The sequence below is a fragment of the Palaemon carinicauda genome, chromosome 12 (assembly GCF_036898095.1).
Source record: "Palaemon carinicauda isolate YSFRI2023 chromosome 12, ASM3689809v2, whole genome shotgun sequence".
In the NCBI taxonomy this organism is placed as follows: domain Eukaryota; kingdom Metazoa; phylum Arthropoda; class Malacostraca; order Decapoda; family Palaemonidae; genus Palaemon; species Palaemon carinicauda.
This window is the reverse complement of record NC_090736.1, coordinates 714,614-730,560: the sequence shown is the minus strand read 5'-3', so window position 1 is coordinate 730,560 and position 15,947 is coordinate 714,614. Positions and strand designations below refer to the sequence as shown.

The following is a 15,947-nucleotide window of genomic DNA, read 5'->3' as shown; positions in this document are numbered from 1 at the left end:
AGCTGATGTTGTTTGCAGTTACCGGAGGCTTCTTCTTCACGCTTTTAGCTCGCAGGTTACTTTTTAGTATCTTGAATCGTGATGATTCAAGTTTAGTCGATGAGACTTGCCTCCCGAACAACTTACCTTCGAGATGTGATTTCTTCTCTCTCTCTCTCTCTCTCTCTCTCTCTCTCTCTCTCTCTCTCTCTGTGTCCTTCAGAGGCCTCCCTCGTGTCAGTAGTTTAAGATACTGTATGCTCCGAAATTGTAAGATTGAATATCCTTTTTTCTTCTCTCATGAAAAGCTCTCTCTCTCTCTCTCTCTCTCTCTCTCTCTCTCTCTCTCTCTCTCTCTCTCTCTGTGTCCTTCAGAGGCCTCCCTCGTGTCAGTAGTTTAAGATACTGTATGCTCCGAAATTGTAAGATTGAATATCCTTTTTTCTTCTCTCATGAAAAGCTCTCTCTCTCTCTCTCTCTCTCTCTCTCTCTCTCTCTCTCCTCTCTCTCTCTCTCTCTCTCTCTGTGTCCTTCAGAGGCCTCCCTCGTGTCAGTAGTTTAAGATACTGTATGCTCCGAAATTGTAAGATTGAATATCCTTTTTTCTTCTCTCATGAAAAGCTCTCTCTCTCTCTCTCTCTCTCTCTCTCTCTCTCTCTCTCTCTCTCTCTCTCTCTCTCTCTCTCTCTCTCTGTGTCCTTCAGAGGCCTCCCTCGTGTCAGTAGTTTAAGATACTGTATGCTCCGAAATTGTAAGATTGAATATCCTTTTTTCTTCTCTCATGAAAAGCTCTCTCTCTCTCTCTCTCTCTCTCTCTCTCTCTCTCTCTCTCTCTCTCTCTCTCTCTCTCTCTCTCTCTCTCTGTCCGTCCTTTAGAGCTCTCCATCATGTCAGCAGTTTAAGATTTGCTCAGAAATTGTAAGATTGAATATCCTTTTTTCTTCATCTTATTTCGATGTCCAAAACCTTCGATGTCACGTTGCCAGAAAACTCAAAATCAATCGATAAATCCTCCCTTGAAATTTCTTTTTTACATCCGCTCCTCAGAATCTCTTCCATCTTTCGCTCCCTTATCCATAAAATGGACGTCAAAATCCATTCGGTTTTCAATAAAACTTCCCTTTCTCTCTTATTTCCTTCCTTCCAGTGTCCTTCAGACTCCCTTCATTTACTCCTCACTCCCTTCCAGTGCCCTTCACAGTTCCTTCCGTCTCCCTCGAGCCATTGTTGGCCGTTTTCGTCTTGTTATGATGCCTTAATAGTTCTTGTCGCCAACATATATTTAAATTGGACAAGGTAAAATTATACACATATTTAATACTTTCACTTTCTTTTTACCTCGTGTATTTCAAGTGTTTAATAAGTTAGGGGCCACGTTTTATGGTCCCTACGATTTCCTGTTAGTAATTTGAGTCTTTTAGTTGTTTGTTTGAATTATTTTTGCAATGTGAAGGAGATATTTTTAATTTTAAATTTTCTTAATTTTTAACAATAAAATCTGTCATATTGCCATAAAATCAAAGTTTTTGGGAGATATGGGGAAGTTAAGAAATTTGAGATTCTTTTAGAATGTATTAAAAGATTTTCTCGTTGAATATGAAGTTTCAAAAACTCAGAATATTCTCCATGAGTTTTTTCCATGTCAAAGATTACAATAAAAGGAATGTGAGAGGAAACAAGTGCAATTATTCAATGTTTAGTTTGTCACATGTTTTTTATCATAGTGTGTTACTTGAGTGTATTTTTTATCAAAATATTATTTGAAGCGTTTTCCACTTAGTTTATTTTGAAATTCTATGCCTATTTTAAATGTTTTATTACTTTTGAATATTTAAATACATGTACCTTACGATATATTACTATATTTTTATAATGGTATTTGGGGATTTCACATAATATATTAACTAAAGTTTTATAATGTTTTTTAATTTAGTGTTATAGAATTCTTCGTTTTCTCAAACTTTTAGATCGAGATCTATTTTTTTCGACAATGATATTTTGAAATTTCAGACTGCCGTATTTTTTAAATTTCTATAATATATTTCAGTGTAATGAAAGTTCTTATCTTATTGTCTTTCATATCGAGATATATTTTTTCGACAATGATATTTTTAAATTTCAGACAGATCTAATATTTAAATTTCAATAATGTATTTCAATGTAATGAAAGTTCTTATCTTCTTTTCCTTCAGATGGAGATTTATTTTTTGGACAATGATATTTCGAAATTTCAGACAAATGTATTATTTAAATTTCAGACAAATTTATTATTTAAATTTTAGACAGATGTATTATTTAGATTTAAATTTCTGACATATGTATTATCTAAATTTCAGATAGATATATTATTTAAATTTCAGACAGGAGTATTATTTAGATTTCAGACAGATGTATTATTTAAATATCAGACAGATGTATTATATAAATTCCTATAATGTATTTCTATGCAATAAACATTTTTTCCTCTTTTTGTCCTTTCAGATCGGGAAGTTCGGCTGTGCCACCGTGCCAGCAACTCTGTCCGTTCGGATAAGGTGCCCCTTGCCACCTGGGAGCCCTTCTTCTGCGTCCTTCTTCAAGATGAAACGACCTTCACGTCTTATCGATCCGAGGAGATGGCCGTAAGTACTCCCTAAATGGTTGGAATCTTTAGAGGTGTGGTGTGTGTATGTATGTATGAATGTATGTATGTATGTATGTATGTATGTATGTATGTTTAGGTGTACTCAATTTAATGTGTATATATATGCGTGGGTACATTCACGTAAACTATATATATATATATATATATATATATATATATATATATATATATATATGTGTGTGTGTGTGTATATATATATACATACACAGTATATACATGTATGTATATATATATGTATATATACACATACATACATATATATATACATTCGCATATACTGTATATGTATATATATATACCTACATTATATATATATATATATATATATATATATATATATATATATATATATATATATATTTATTTATTTATATATATACACACACACACGCATACACTCTTATATGTGTGGGTGTCTAGTGTGTATCATGCCCTCTGCTAATATATCAATTTTATGTTTACATGTTTTAAACGATCTTTCTATTTTTATTTCTTAATCGCAAAAAATATCAAACCTATCCTCTCCTGTCGGGAGTGCTTGCGCTCTCAAGTGAGCGTAACCGAGTGAAATTGAAAAAGCAAATGATGACTCGACAATGTTTTTGCTTTCATGCGCACAAGTACCGAGTTTCTCTTTGCCGTGTTTGCTGTGTGGCGTCACCATGGCAAACATGCCTTCGTTAGAGAGATAAAAATCACGAGTACAATTTCATCCATGAAAGAAGATGAGAGAGAGAGAGAGAGAGAGAGAGAGAGAGAGAGAGAGAGAGAGAGAGAGAGAGAGAGTACTCTCTCTCTCTCTCTCTCTCTCTCTCTCTCTCTCTCTCTCTCTCTCTCTCTCTCTCTCTCTCAATTATTTACACAATTCCATCGTATTTCTGGAGACGAGAACAGTGAATTGTGCGCGGGTGTGTGTATATATATATATATATATATATATATATATATATATATATATATATATATATATATATATATGTATATATATATATATATATATATATATATATGTGCGTGCGTGTGTGTGTGTAATATAAATATATATATATATATATATATATATATATATATATATATATATATATATATATATATTTATATATATGTATATACTGTATATATATATATATATTTATATATATGTATATACTGTATATATATAATATATATAAATATATGTGTGTGCTCGTGCGATCGTGTCTGTTTATGTGTGTGTATATGTTTCCTAAAGAAAATTTATAAATAGTTGGGTCTTAGTTTGGTCTTAATGTATTTCACCTCAGTAATCACACGAGCATACCCGCAAGGCGTATATTGGATTATACACTAACATACGAGTATAGAGAAGCTTTACTTTAGCTACAGAAAACAAGCATCCGAATCCTAGTCTCCATCTGAAAGGCTCCGTCGTATCCGATGTCTCCCTAAGTACGGTAATAGGTTTTAGTGTCAATCTCACCTGTTGGGTTAATCTCCTAATGACGTCTTAGAAGATGTGTAGTAAAGGGGACACCTGCTTTATGCACTTTATAGGGACTTGGAGATACACCGCGAGTGTTGCGACGGGGCGCAAGTGGTATTGAAATGGGGGAGATGAGATGTGTAGTTTTGCATCTTGCGTTTTATGGGATGCTGTGGATGAGTTATTTGCCTCTGTGTATATATATATATATATATATAAAACAAATGCAGCTGCTTCTAGTCCATTGCAGGTCAACGGTCTCAGATAGGATCTTATTCATGTCAGGAGTAAGGCCAATTTTCATCATCACGCTGGCCAACTGCGGATTGGTGATGGTGGGAGATTTTTGTCTATTCACTCCAAGCAAACTATCCTGGTATGCGTGGACCTGATTAGTAGAGCTTTGTTGATCATGGTAATACACAAACCCGATCATTATATATCATCTCCCACGTCTATTGACGCAAAGGGCCTCGGTTAGATTTCACCAGTCGTCTATATCTTGAAAATTTAAATCAATACATCTTCATTCATCATCATCTACTTCACGCTTCATAGTCCCCAGTCATGTAGGGCTGGCTCTTCCAACTCGTCTAGTGCCTATATATATATATATATATATATATATATATATATATATATATATAATATATATATATATATATATATATATATATATCAGCATAGAGTTTTATGAATTTAATGTTACGAGAAGTTATTCAGGATAGAGATAAATGTTAGTGTATTCAGAAATTCTGAAACCTTGAGAAGGGTTGTGAATAGTATGTATTCTGCGGGACTTTTTACATCCCTATTGAAGTCATATAAAAGTCAAGCAAATTTCAAAGCCACTCTAAATTTCTTAATAACTTGATTACTTGTGATGGTGTGGAGTCATTATAACAGTCAAAGATATACATAAATTCAAAGGATGCAGGTCTTCTCGTAATACACACAAACACACACACACACACACACAGAGAGAGAGAGAGAGAGAGAGAGAGAGAGAGAGAGAGAGAGAGAGAGAGAGAGAGATTTTGTATTTTTGTGTGTTTAGCTTTCCCTCATTTCTAAAACTAACTCTCAGACTAGTGTGATATTGAACGAAAATTAATGAAAATAATTTTTAGAAAAGTAAGTTCTTAGCTTTTCGAATGATTTTACAAATTATCTGTAGATGGTACGTATGGAAGAAAGATTGACAATTGACAGGTAAAAGTCCGGGAGTAGCTAATGTCGTAATTTTCCACTTTCACCCGAGGTGTTAACTTGTCGCCTCGATACAATGACAATTGTTAGTTACGATGGTTAGTTACGCGTCCGAGGCACGTAATGACCAGGTAACAAGCAGGTCGTGTTACCACGATAGTGGTAATTTCGCCATGGACTTTACGAGTGTCCAATTGGTAAGGTGATATGCCTCTATTTCGGACCTTGGACATATTGGTACCCAGAATGTACCTTTTGTCTTTTCAGTTTTTCGAAGTGACATTCCCCCAATTCACCATGGACATCCAAAATGTCCAAACTTGTAAATCTAATTCTAAAGAAACCCGTCCCAAAAATCTATTTCAAGCAGGTTTGAAATTTGATATTTTGATTGTTCATTACGTCTCTTGTAGTTTATTTATATCCTTATTTCATTGCTTTACTGGGCCCTGTTACAACCCTTCGGCTTATAGCATCCCGCTTTTCCAACTAGGGTTGTAGCTTAGTTAATAATAATAATAATAATAATAATAATAATAACTATAATAATAATAATGATAATAATAATAATAATAATAATAATAATAATAATAATAATAATAATAATAACACTAATAATGGACATTCAAAATGTCCTAACTTTCATATCATCTAAAGTAAAAGTGTCGCAAAATCCGCCTGCGGACACCTTTAGGGTCCCTCTAATATCCCCTCGAGTGACCAAAAATATCGAGTGTCCTATTTTTCCTAGTGATATGCCTCCTAGTCATAGCAGGGACACCTCGCTGGTCCTTCGGGTGTGCTAATGACTCTATTATTAAAAGCGTTCAGTGAGGCCGTAGGCTGGGTGGTTAGAATTGCTCTCTAATGTGCCACGAAAAGTGAAGGGGTCTGCTACATTAATCTCTGTTATTATTGCCGATGGAATTCGGAGATTCTCGAATGGTAGGCCTACGATTTTTTTTTTTTTTTTTTTTTTTTTTTTTTTTTTTTTTTTGAGTTGTAAGGTTTCGTAATGGTTAACGTAACCCTTCCACAGTCCGTTGTTTACCTCCCTGGCCCTCTGCCCTACTAAAATTTCTTGCAGACCCACAATGCGAGGAATCTCTACTAAGAGAATTTATCTTTTCGGACGGAGCGATAAGATTTCAGGAGCTCTTCTATACTCCATACCTATTCTCCCATACTCCTTCCCATAGTGCTTTTTTGCAGGCCTACAATTTGGAAAATTGCCATTAAATGATATTTGATTATTTTTTACCAGACCTATGAGAATTTACTTCTCGATGGGAGCAATAAGATTTCTAGGCCTTCTCCCTCCCCCCTACACAACCCATCTTACTAAACCCCATACACAAACCATCTTTTTAACCCCCTTACTCAACCCATCTTTCTAAACCCCCCTACACAACCCATCTTTTTAACCTCCTTACTCAACCCATTTTTCTAAACCCCCTTACACAACCCATCTTATTAAACCCTCTACACAACCCATCTGTCTAAACCCCTTTCACAACCCATCTTTCTAAATCCCCTCTGCACAACCCATCTAACTACCCCCTTCTTACACAACCCATCGTTCTAAACCCCCCTACATAACACATCTTACTAAACCCCCTACACAGCCCCCCCCCCCCACCCCCCACCCCTCTCTCCTTGCCGATGTACAATGTTGAGAATTCCTGAACTGATCCCTTGATATTATATCTTCCTTTTCTTTCTTTTTTCCGATACACTTTGATGTTTTTATTGGTTTGTTTGAGTTGCGGTCAGATGAAAAGCAACCTTTGGGGATTCTTGTGATAGGCTTAGACTTTCTTATATCACTGCGACTTGGGATCTCTGAGTTGCTGAGGAAAGTGTCTAGTCTGTTGTCTGTGATAAGGAAGGGTAGATATTTTTTTAAATTTTATGTTTACTTATAACATTTATTTTTAAATGTCTTACACATATAGAAATAAATTGTTATTGGCTATGAAAGTTATCGTAAAAATGTTTGTTAGCTTTACATAATTTTTTTTATGTACTTTACATCCTTATTTCTAGTCTTTCTATGTTCCCAGATGCTTAGAATATTTTCATTTGCATTTCATATTTCTTACTTTCTCATTGGTAATGCAATTTATAATTTTGGTTTTTTGTCTACAAAGTTTAATGACACTTTTTTTTCATGTTATTTTGTATTGATATTTTTGGGGAAAAATTATTTTATTTGGAGTTTATATTTCTTACTTTTCATGGGTAATATAATTTGTAATTTGGTCTTTTGTCTGCAAAGTTACACACTTTTTCCACATTAATTTGTATGGATAATTTGGGACAAAAATGTTTTATTTGCAGTTCATATATCTTACTTTCTCATAGGTAATATTATTTTGGTTTATTGACTGCAAAGTTTAATGACACTTTTTTAATGATAATTTGTATTGACATTTAAAAAAGGGATTTTATTTGGTTTATATTTCTTACCTTTTCCTAGGTATCATGATTTTTAACTTTGGTTTTTTTTTTTGCCAGCAAAGTTTAATAACACTTTTTTCATGTTAATTTGTATTGATATTTTGGGTAAAAAAATGTTTTATTTGGAGTATATATTTCTTACTTATCATATTTTTTTTTTTTTTTTTGTCTGCAAAGTTACACTTTTTTTTTTCAGATGAATTTGTCTTGATATTTTGGGGAGAAAAAAATATTTTATTTGCAACTTATATATCTTACTTTCTCATAGGTAATAAAAAATAAATTTATTGACTGCAAAATTTAATGGCAATTCTTCCTGTAAATAAAACTCTTTCATGTCCATGACACTTATTTACTGATGTTAACGACACTTACTGATGTTAACGGCACTTATTTACCCATGTTAATGACACCTGAGCATGGCATTGACCCTTGTTCTCGGTATCTTAGGACCGAACGCTTTCACTGCCAATGCGCATGCTCCCATCATTTCGCTATCAATTATTTTCACCGTAAGCGGATAACACCTCTTAAAATCACCGTAATTTCATCTGCATGTGATGCTGAACGTGGCGTTAATAAAGAAAATACTAAGATTTATTAACAATTATATCAGGAGTGGCTCTAAACTTTCGTAGCGAATGGGTGAAATTGAGATTTAATGGGAGTGTCCCCCATTTATTTTCATGGTAAATGTATGATGATATATGTATCGATGGGTGGATACGTCATGCGATCACGTGACACGTGGATCCTTACGCTATGTACAGCTGGATGTGTCGCGTCATGCCGTTACGTGGTATAACATGACACGTAGTTACGGCTTCGAATAGCAGCGGTGATATAGGAGAGAAGGTTTTGAATAATTCCGGAAATTCAAGTCTCTCTCTCTCTCTCTCTCTCTCTCTCTCTCTCTCTCTCTCTCTCTGTCAGGGCTTGATACTTCATCCCGAATTCAGTCATTTATTCACATACGTTATTTTTCATTTACTAACAGTATTAGCATAATTTGCATTATAGTTTTATGAATGGAAACAACAACAATATTTTTTTCAAATGTTATCATCAGTATTATTACTAATTAATCTAGTGTTATAATTTTGTTAGTTAATTTTTATTGTTTTTTTTTCTTCAGTACAAATCCCATGAAATTATAGAAATGAACGAAATTTTATCAGCCTGAACACTCGTAAATATCTCCTCTAATACACATTTAACCCCATTGTTATCTTTTGTACTTACCTTAGACCTGACATGAACTTACCTTGGACCTGACCTGGTTGATATTCCGAAGAAATGTCGAATGAGCTCTTTAGTTTATAATTCGAAAAGGTTAAATAGACCCTTAACCTACATATGAGGTTGAATTGGTATCATGATAATGTTTTAAATTGCTAGCAATGCAAGTTGCTTAATTAAGATATTATGAGTTTGTTCACATGTAAGGGATTTTAAAGTAAGCAAGTAAATCCCCGAATCTTTTTTTTTTTTCAAGTCATTATTGCAAAATATCGGACAGAGTTGGTAGGAGCATTTTTCGTAAAATAGTGTGCAGTATACGAACGAAAATTTTGAAAAGAAATTATTTGGTAATTATGAAAAACGAAGTCATTTGATTTTTTTTTTCTTTTTTCTTTTTTTTAGTTGGTAAACAAAGATATGATATTTATATCAGTTTAAAAAGAGGTTTGTTATACAAGTTGTCAAACATAAATGAGAGAGAGAGAGAGAGAGAGAGAGAGAGAGAGAGAGAGAGAGAGAGAGAGAGAGAGAGAGAGAGATTGTGATGCAAGATAATATGGTAGTTTGCAATGTAATTGAATAAGAAATTCTCTTAATGTTTGACATCCAAATTAATTATTACATTACGCGAATGTACATCTATATTTAAAAGTTGATTGTGATTCCGTATAGTGAATTTTTTTTTTATTATCATGGCTATGTTTAATATGTTGATCATGAAAACGTTAGAAGTTTGTTTTTTTGTCAAAAGATTTATATAAATAATGTCAGTATAAAAACATTTTGGTGTCTAGCAAATATAACTGGTGAAGCCTTTCTTTAATTAAGTGTTGCTTTGCAGACCTTATATTGCATTAGTTATTTTTCTATTATGACAATTTATTATTTCTCCTTCTAAAGAAGCAAGTGTTCTTCTGTTTTATGTGTTTATAAATCCATTTATTTTCGCCATAATTGTCTATTTTCTTACAAAAATAGATTTATGTTATTCGATTTTTTTTTTAATCTTCACTCTTAAATCCTCATCTCTTCCTTCTCTTCGACTTTCCTGACTTCATTTTCCACCTCATTCTCCTTCTTTCCTCTTCCCCCCTCTTGCTTTGCTCTCAACCCCCCCCCCCCCTTCTCATACAGCCCCCCTCACCTCCTCCTCCTGCCTCTCCCCATCCTCTTCTTCCTCGAAGGATGTACTTGAGAAGGTCGACTGGCGAAAGATAATTTGATAACGGTAAAATCGCCAAATCTAACGAGGCTTTGAGTTTTTTTTTTCTTCTTCTTCTTTTTGATCGTCGTAGAGTTTGCTATATTTTTTAGCTATTTTTGTATTTGGGCTTCCAATTTAATTTTGTTTTTAAGTCTGATTATCTCCTCTGCATCACCTACAATTTCTGGGTAGTTTCTGTTTATATAAACTTTGTGTTTTGTATCTTTTTTTAAATTGAAAAGTCATAGCGTCTCGCATTTTGCAGTCATCAAATTTTGGGCAGTATATTTTATATTGATTTTTATATTTATTACGGCTTATAAGATGTAACCAGTTTATTTTCTTGTTGGTGTATTCATGTTTGTATATTTCCTGTCCTCTCATACAATGGACAGTTTTCGAAGATGTTAAATAGAAAAATTCGAGTTTATGCAAAAGAAGTATTACATAAAAAGGGTCACTTCTTGCGATCTTACTTCCCTAGTTAGAGCCTTACATCACTGCATTTTTTCTGTTTTGTACCATCGTCCTTTTGATTAGAAAAATATAAATGAGGACAAGAATATATATATATATATATATATATATATATATATATATATATATATATATATATATATATATATATATGTATATATATATATATATATATATATATATATATTTATATATATATATATATATATATATATATGTATATATATATATATATATATATATATATATATATATATATAAGTTCATAAAACACTATAAGAGTTGGAAAACCCAGACCTGCATGGCTTATGACTATGAAACGTGAAGTGGGAGATGAAGAATAGAGAAGTATTGAATTAAAAGCTCAAGATAGAGACTTCTGGCGAAATCTAATCGAGACCCTTTGCGTCAATAGGCGTAGGAGGAGATGATTATATATATATATATATATATATATATATATATATATATATATATATATATATATATATATATATATATGTGTGTGTGTGTGTGTGTGTGTGTTTGTGTGTGTGTGTATATATATATATACACACACATATATATATATATATATATATATATATATATATATATTTATGTGTGTGTGTGTGTGAGGCCGGGTACCTGTATACATCTCACAGAAAGCAGCAAATTTCTGATTAAATTACTACACTGTACAGACGAATAATATTTAAGTTGCTGTATAAATGTATGTAAAGTAAGAAGTATCAAGATAATCAACTTTATTTAAAGTATTTCAGAATTTTTTTATTCCATGAAACAGATAATGATGATCAAGAAAGCTTCAATAATAAGAAAATATGTCATCAGAGTTTACTACAAGCATATTGGAGACTGGATCGTGATTTCAACAACGAGGTACCTTAGGTTGATATCGCCACCCCCTTTGAAAATGGTGAGGGGGGGGGGGCGTTGGAATTGTGTATGTGTTGGGGGGTGGATGTGGGGAGGGGGGAACTATGTAGGCCTTGCTTAACTACACCAGCCGTGGTTAGTTTCGAATGAAAGATGAGACCTTCGAAAAACGTGTTTCGGGTTTAGCGTTGACGATGGAGGCGCCCTTTGGCTATTGATCTTCTGGCGGGGTTTGACAAGCGAGGGTTTGCTTTGTTGTTGATACTTTTTTATTTTTTGTTTTTCGTGATTTTTGTTGTTCCAGTTTTTGAAAGCAGTTATATTAATGTTATCGTCATTATATTTGACATTTAGTTTTTTTATCATCTCTTGACCACGTTGTGATAATGATAATGATAATAATGATATCAATAATGATAATGATAATAGTAATAATGATAATAATAATAATAATAATAATAATAATAATAATAATAATAATAGTAATAATAATGTGTTGGATTATTTGCTACCATGTAGCCTTTGAAAATTAAGTAAACTATGGATAGTCTAATTAAGAATAAAACCCCTTTTCAGAAAACTGTGTGACCTTTCAACCCTCTTGTCCATATGTCCTGTATTATTATCATTACCTCCTGCGTCTGTGGTTGTTTGTAAACAACATATTGACAGCAGTTTTATTGTTGAGTAATGAAATTTGCAAGGATTAACTGTTATGTAAAAAGTTGGAAATTATTAAATTTTGGAAGGTCAAGGTCATGGTCAAGCAAAATGTCCAATCGCGTAATCAGCCATAAGTTTGGACATCGTTGTCACAGAGACTTTAAACTTGGTTCATATTTGAGTGTATGAAAATCCACGCCAATCAATACATGTTAAAGTCAAAGGTCAAGGCCAAGGTCGAGCAAAAGGTCGAGAAATAAGCTGCCGCGGCGGAGATCTACTATTTACAGAGTGCCCTTCTAGTTATTATTGTCATTATAATTACCTCAGTTAGCTGGATTGCAAAAAATAATATCTAGTAGATTTTTGTAAATTTGTTTTCAAAAGACGGTCCTCATGACACGGCAACAAGTGATTAGATTTTGGGAGGGCTATGAAAGCAACATTTTGGAAAAATTTATCGTTTTGGGAAGTGTATTGTTGTTATCAGATTTAAATATATCTGCAAAAAATAAAAATAAAAATAAAGTGTAGCGACGGCGAAGATGTGCACTATAATTGCTTATGTATTTTTTCATTTGTAATTTTCAGTTGATTTACTACGAGTAATGGAAGAATGAACTGAAAAGTTATCTGTCATTCAGAAATTATTTCAGATTGTATATTTGCAAATTGCATGAGAACCTGAAGATATTGTTTTTATGAATACGATTCTTGGAAGAATAACTTCTTAATGCTTAAGGCGAGAAGGAATATATTAAGGTGGGTTTCCAAGAATGTGAGCATTTGTGGAAATTTATAAAAATGTAGGAATGAACATAGACAAAATGTGCATTTAACCGAAGTCACAGATTGAATATATCTTAAATTTTCCATGAAAAAAAAAATGTATTTTCATTATAAAGATGCATGTCTGATTATGGCACCCGTGTTAGAATGACCCTTTCCCACAATTTGTGATATTTGAATTTTGATTAATAGATCAGAGCTGCAGGGGTGAAAATGCCAAATGAAAGAGAAAGTAATAAGTACCCATTATGTAAGGAAGTCATGACGGTCTATAGCTCGGTGGGTATAATTATTGCAGAAAGAAAGAGGATGTGGGGAATTCATTCATCGTCACGCAATTGGTACGTCGGCTTGGATATTCTGTCAACGCTCACTGGTCATTGTAATGCGTGCGGAAGTGTGATTTCACGTCTATCTATCGTGTGTGATAGATTGCTACACACTTAAAGGTTTAAAGGACGCTCATGAATGGCAGAGGGCCAGCGATATTGCCCTATCGACTAGGACAATGCCCTAGAGACTGGCCATATATACATATGATCAGCGCCCAAGCCCCCTCTCCAACCAAGCTAGGGCATATGAGGGTCAGGCAATGGCTGCTGATGACTCAGCAGATAGACTTATAGGCACCCTCAAGCCCCCGATCCTTGGCTCACAAGGCTGGTGAGGTTGCAGAGACCAGTGTAGAACGGCCTCTGTACCTTTGGTCCTTTGCCAACCCTTAGGAGATATTAGAGTAGCAGGAGTCAACTGAGGGTACTGATGATGATGAATGGGGATAGCAGTTACTGATCAGCAGCAAGGGCGGTGCCTGTCACCCAAGCGGTTTGTCCTGTTCGATCCTTAAGATATAATTTTTTTTCTTATCTTTATAATTATTTTTCTAATACTATTCCCCTCCAGGATCGAGAAGCAAGAGAAGGTGTCTATCCAACTACCCCACCTGAGCCAACCTCCTCCACCCTTCTTGTGTCCTCTATAGGTCTATTGGGCTAAAGTTTTGTATAGAAAAAACGATGATAGAGGTATAGATACGTCTACTGTTGGAGGATGATGGAATATTTAAAAGGAAGAGTAAATAGACAAGTGGAGAAATGGAAGCGACAGGAGAATTTCTTAGATGTTGATGAGGCTTAGGCCTAGGTGGTTTAGGGGCCTAAATCTTCACTCTAATTTTTATCCACGATGAATTGATAACCGCCATACCATTCGACACAGAGAAAGATTAATCTGCCGATTGATAAGTAGATAGGTGAATACTGGCATGGATAATTTTGAATACAGTTGATAACTACAATTGTTTGAAAATGAATAAGTAGGCCTATGGAAGGGTCATTGAGCTAAAACCTAGTGTATGGACGATTGTCTTCAAATCAGAATATAAAATCAAACAATACTTTGCTCTGAGATATCTGGAGATGAGAATAAACCTTAGTCTTCTTGAGTGTTCAGAAATAGACGATGACGTTTGGTGTACAAGTACAGACCCTAGGGAGGTTACCACTGAGAAGGATGGTATTAACGAAATGTTATTCTTTCTGTTCTCCCCCTTCGTTAGAGGATTATTTATCCGGATTATTTCGGTTGAGTGGTAATTTATATTTGCTTTACAGTAAGATTGATTTAAACGAAGACTAATCATGATAGTGAGAAGAGAAGTAGATTTTAAGAATCTCTCTCTCTCTCTCTCTCTCTCTCTCTCTCTCTCTCTCTCTCTCTCTCTCTCTCTCTCTCTCTCTCTCATGAAGTCTATTTTGCTTTTATTATAATTGGTGATATTGTAACAATGATACCTTTGTAATGATTAATGCAAGTATTTGTAACAGTAATGATTATACTTATACCATGTTGCTAAATATGTACAATATTTATAATAATAATGATGCCATTTTCAGCTAAATGTTAATAAAAGTAAAAGTTTTTCTATTTTCGTATATTATTATAGTTTAGAAAATGCATGTACAGATACCAGAGAATAAGAATTGCTCTAGAAATATATAATTGCATATATTTAACAATGAAATAATAATGCAAATGTTACAGTGATAACAGCAAGAAGACTTAGTGCTTCGGTAGCAAGAAATACATTCTTGAATGAATCTGTAATTAACTACTCGGGAGGTTCCTAGAAATGTCCTTTGGCTAATCGAGGGACGTTAATTGCAAGGATGACTATTGGAAGCCGTGTTTTCAAGTCCTATAATAGTTGTTTTTAAAAGAGATGTCTTCTGATTTTTTAAAAATAGGTTTGTGGTATTTGCTTGTGGTCAATGGAAGTAAAATTCGCGTTAGGATTTGTTAGTAATTGTAGTTGTAAAGTGTTTAAGAGATACCTTTTTTTCAACTTCTAGTTGGAACACACAATTCTTTCAATTCATACACATGTATATATATATATATATATATATATATATATATATATATATAGTGTGTGTGTGTGTGTGTGTTTGTGCGTAATACTATGTTAACGGTTCAGATAAAAGCCAGTTATGTTTTCTGAAAACATCCTTTGAAAGGGAATGTGAAAATTTCATATATATATATATATATATATATATATACAGAGAGAGAGAGAGAGAGAGAGAGAGAGAGAGAGAGAGAGAGAGAGAGAGAGAGTAAGAAATATGTTGACTGTCAACAATCCTTGTATATGTTGCATAAACCGTAGCAGTTGTATGTAAAATGCCAAACGCGTTCTTTTTAGGTCCGGCTAGGGAGACACGGTTGACAGCAATAATCCTTTAGGGGGAGACAGGGCTACACAGCGCTGATCCTGTGCGGTCGTCTCTGAAGTTTTCTAATTCTTCCCTTTTTCCTCCTTTATTCTTATAAACTGAGGTGACATATACATACTTGTTTTGTGATAGGGAGGACTGTTGAACGAGGTCAGGCTGTTTTCATAGGTCACGGTGGTTTTTGGTCGTGGGAATACGTTCATT

General features: G+C 33.8%; 1 protein-coding gene across 1 annotated transcript in view; it reads left to right on the top strand.

Annotated features, from left to right (window-relative positions):
- The window catches only part of LOC137651168 (uncharacterized), a 181,778-nt gene that overhangs the window by 165,172 nt on the left and 659 nt on the right, over positions 1-15,947 (top strand). Inside the window, exon 2 of the mRNA XM_068384308.1 lies at positions 2,461-2,600. Coding sequence (XP_068240409.1) covers positions 2,461-2,600 — 140 coding nt within the window. The remainder of the gene's footprint in view (positions 1-2,460; positions 2,601-15,947) is intronic.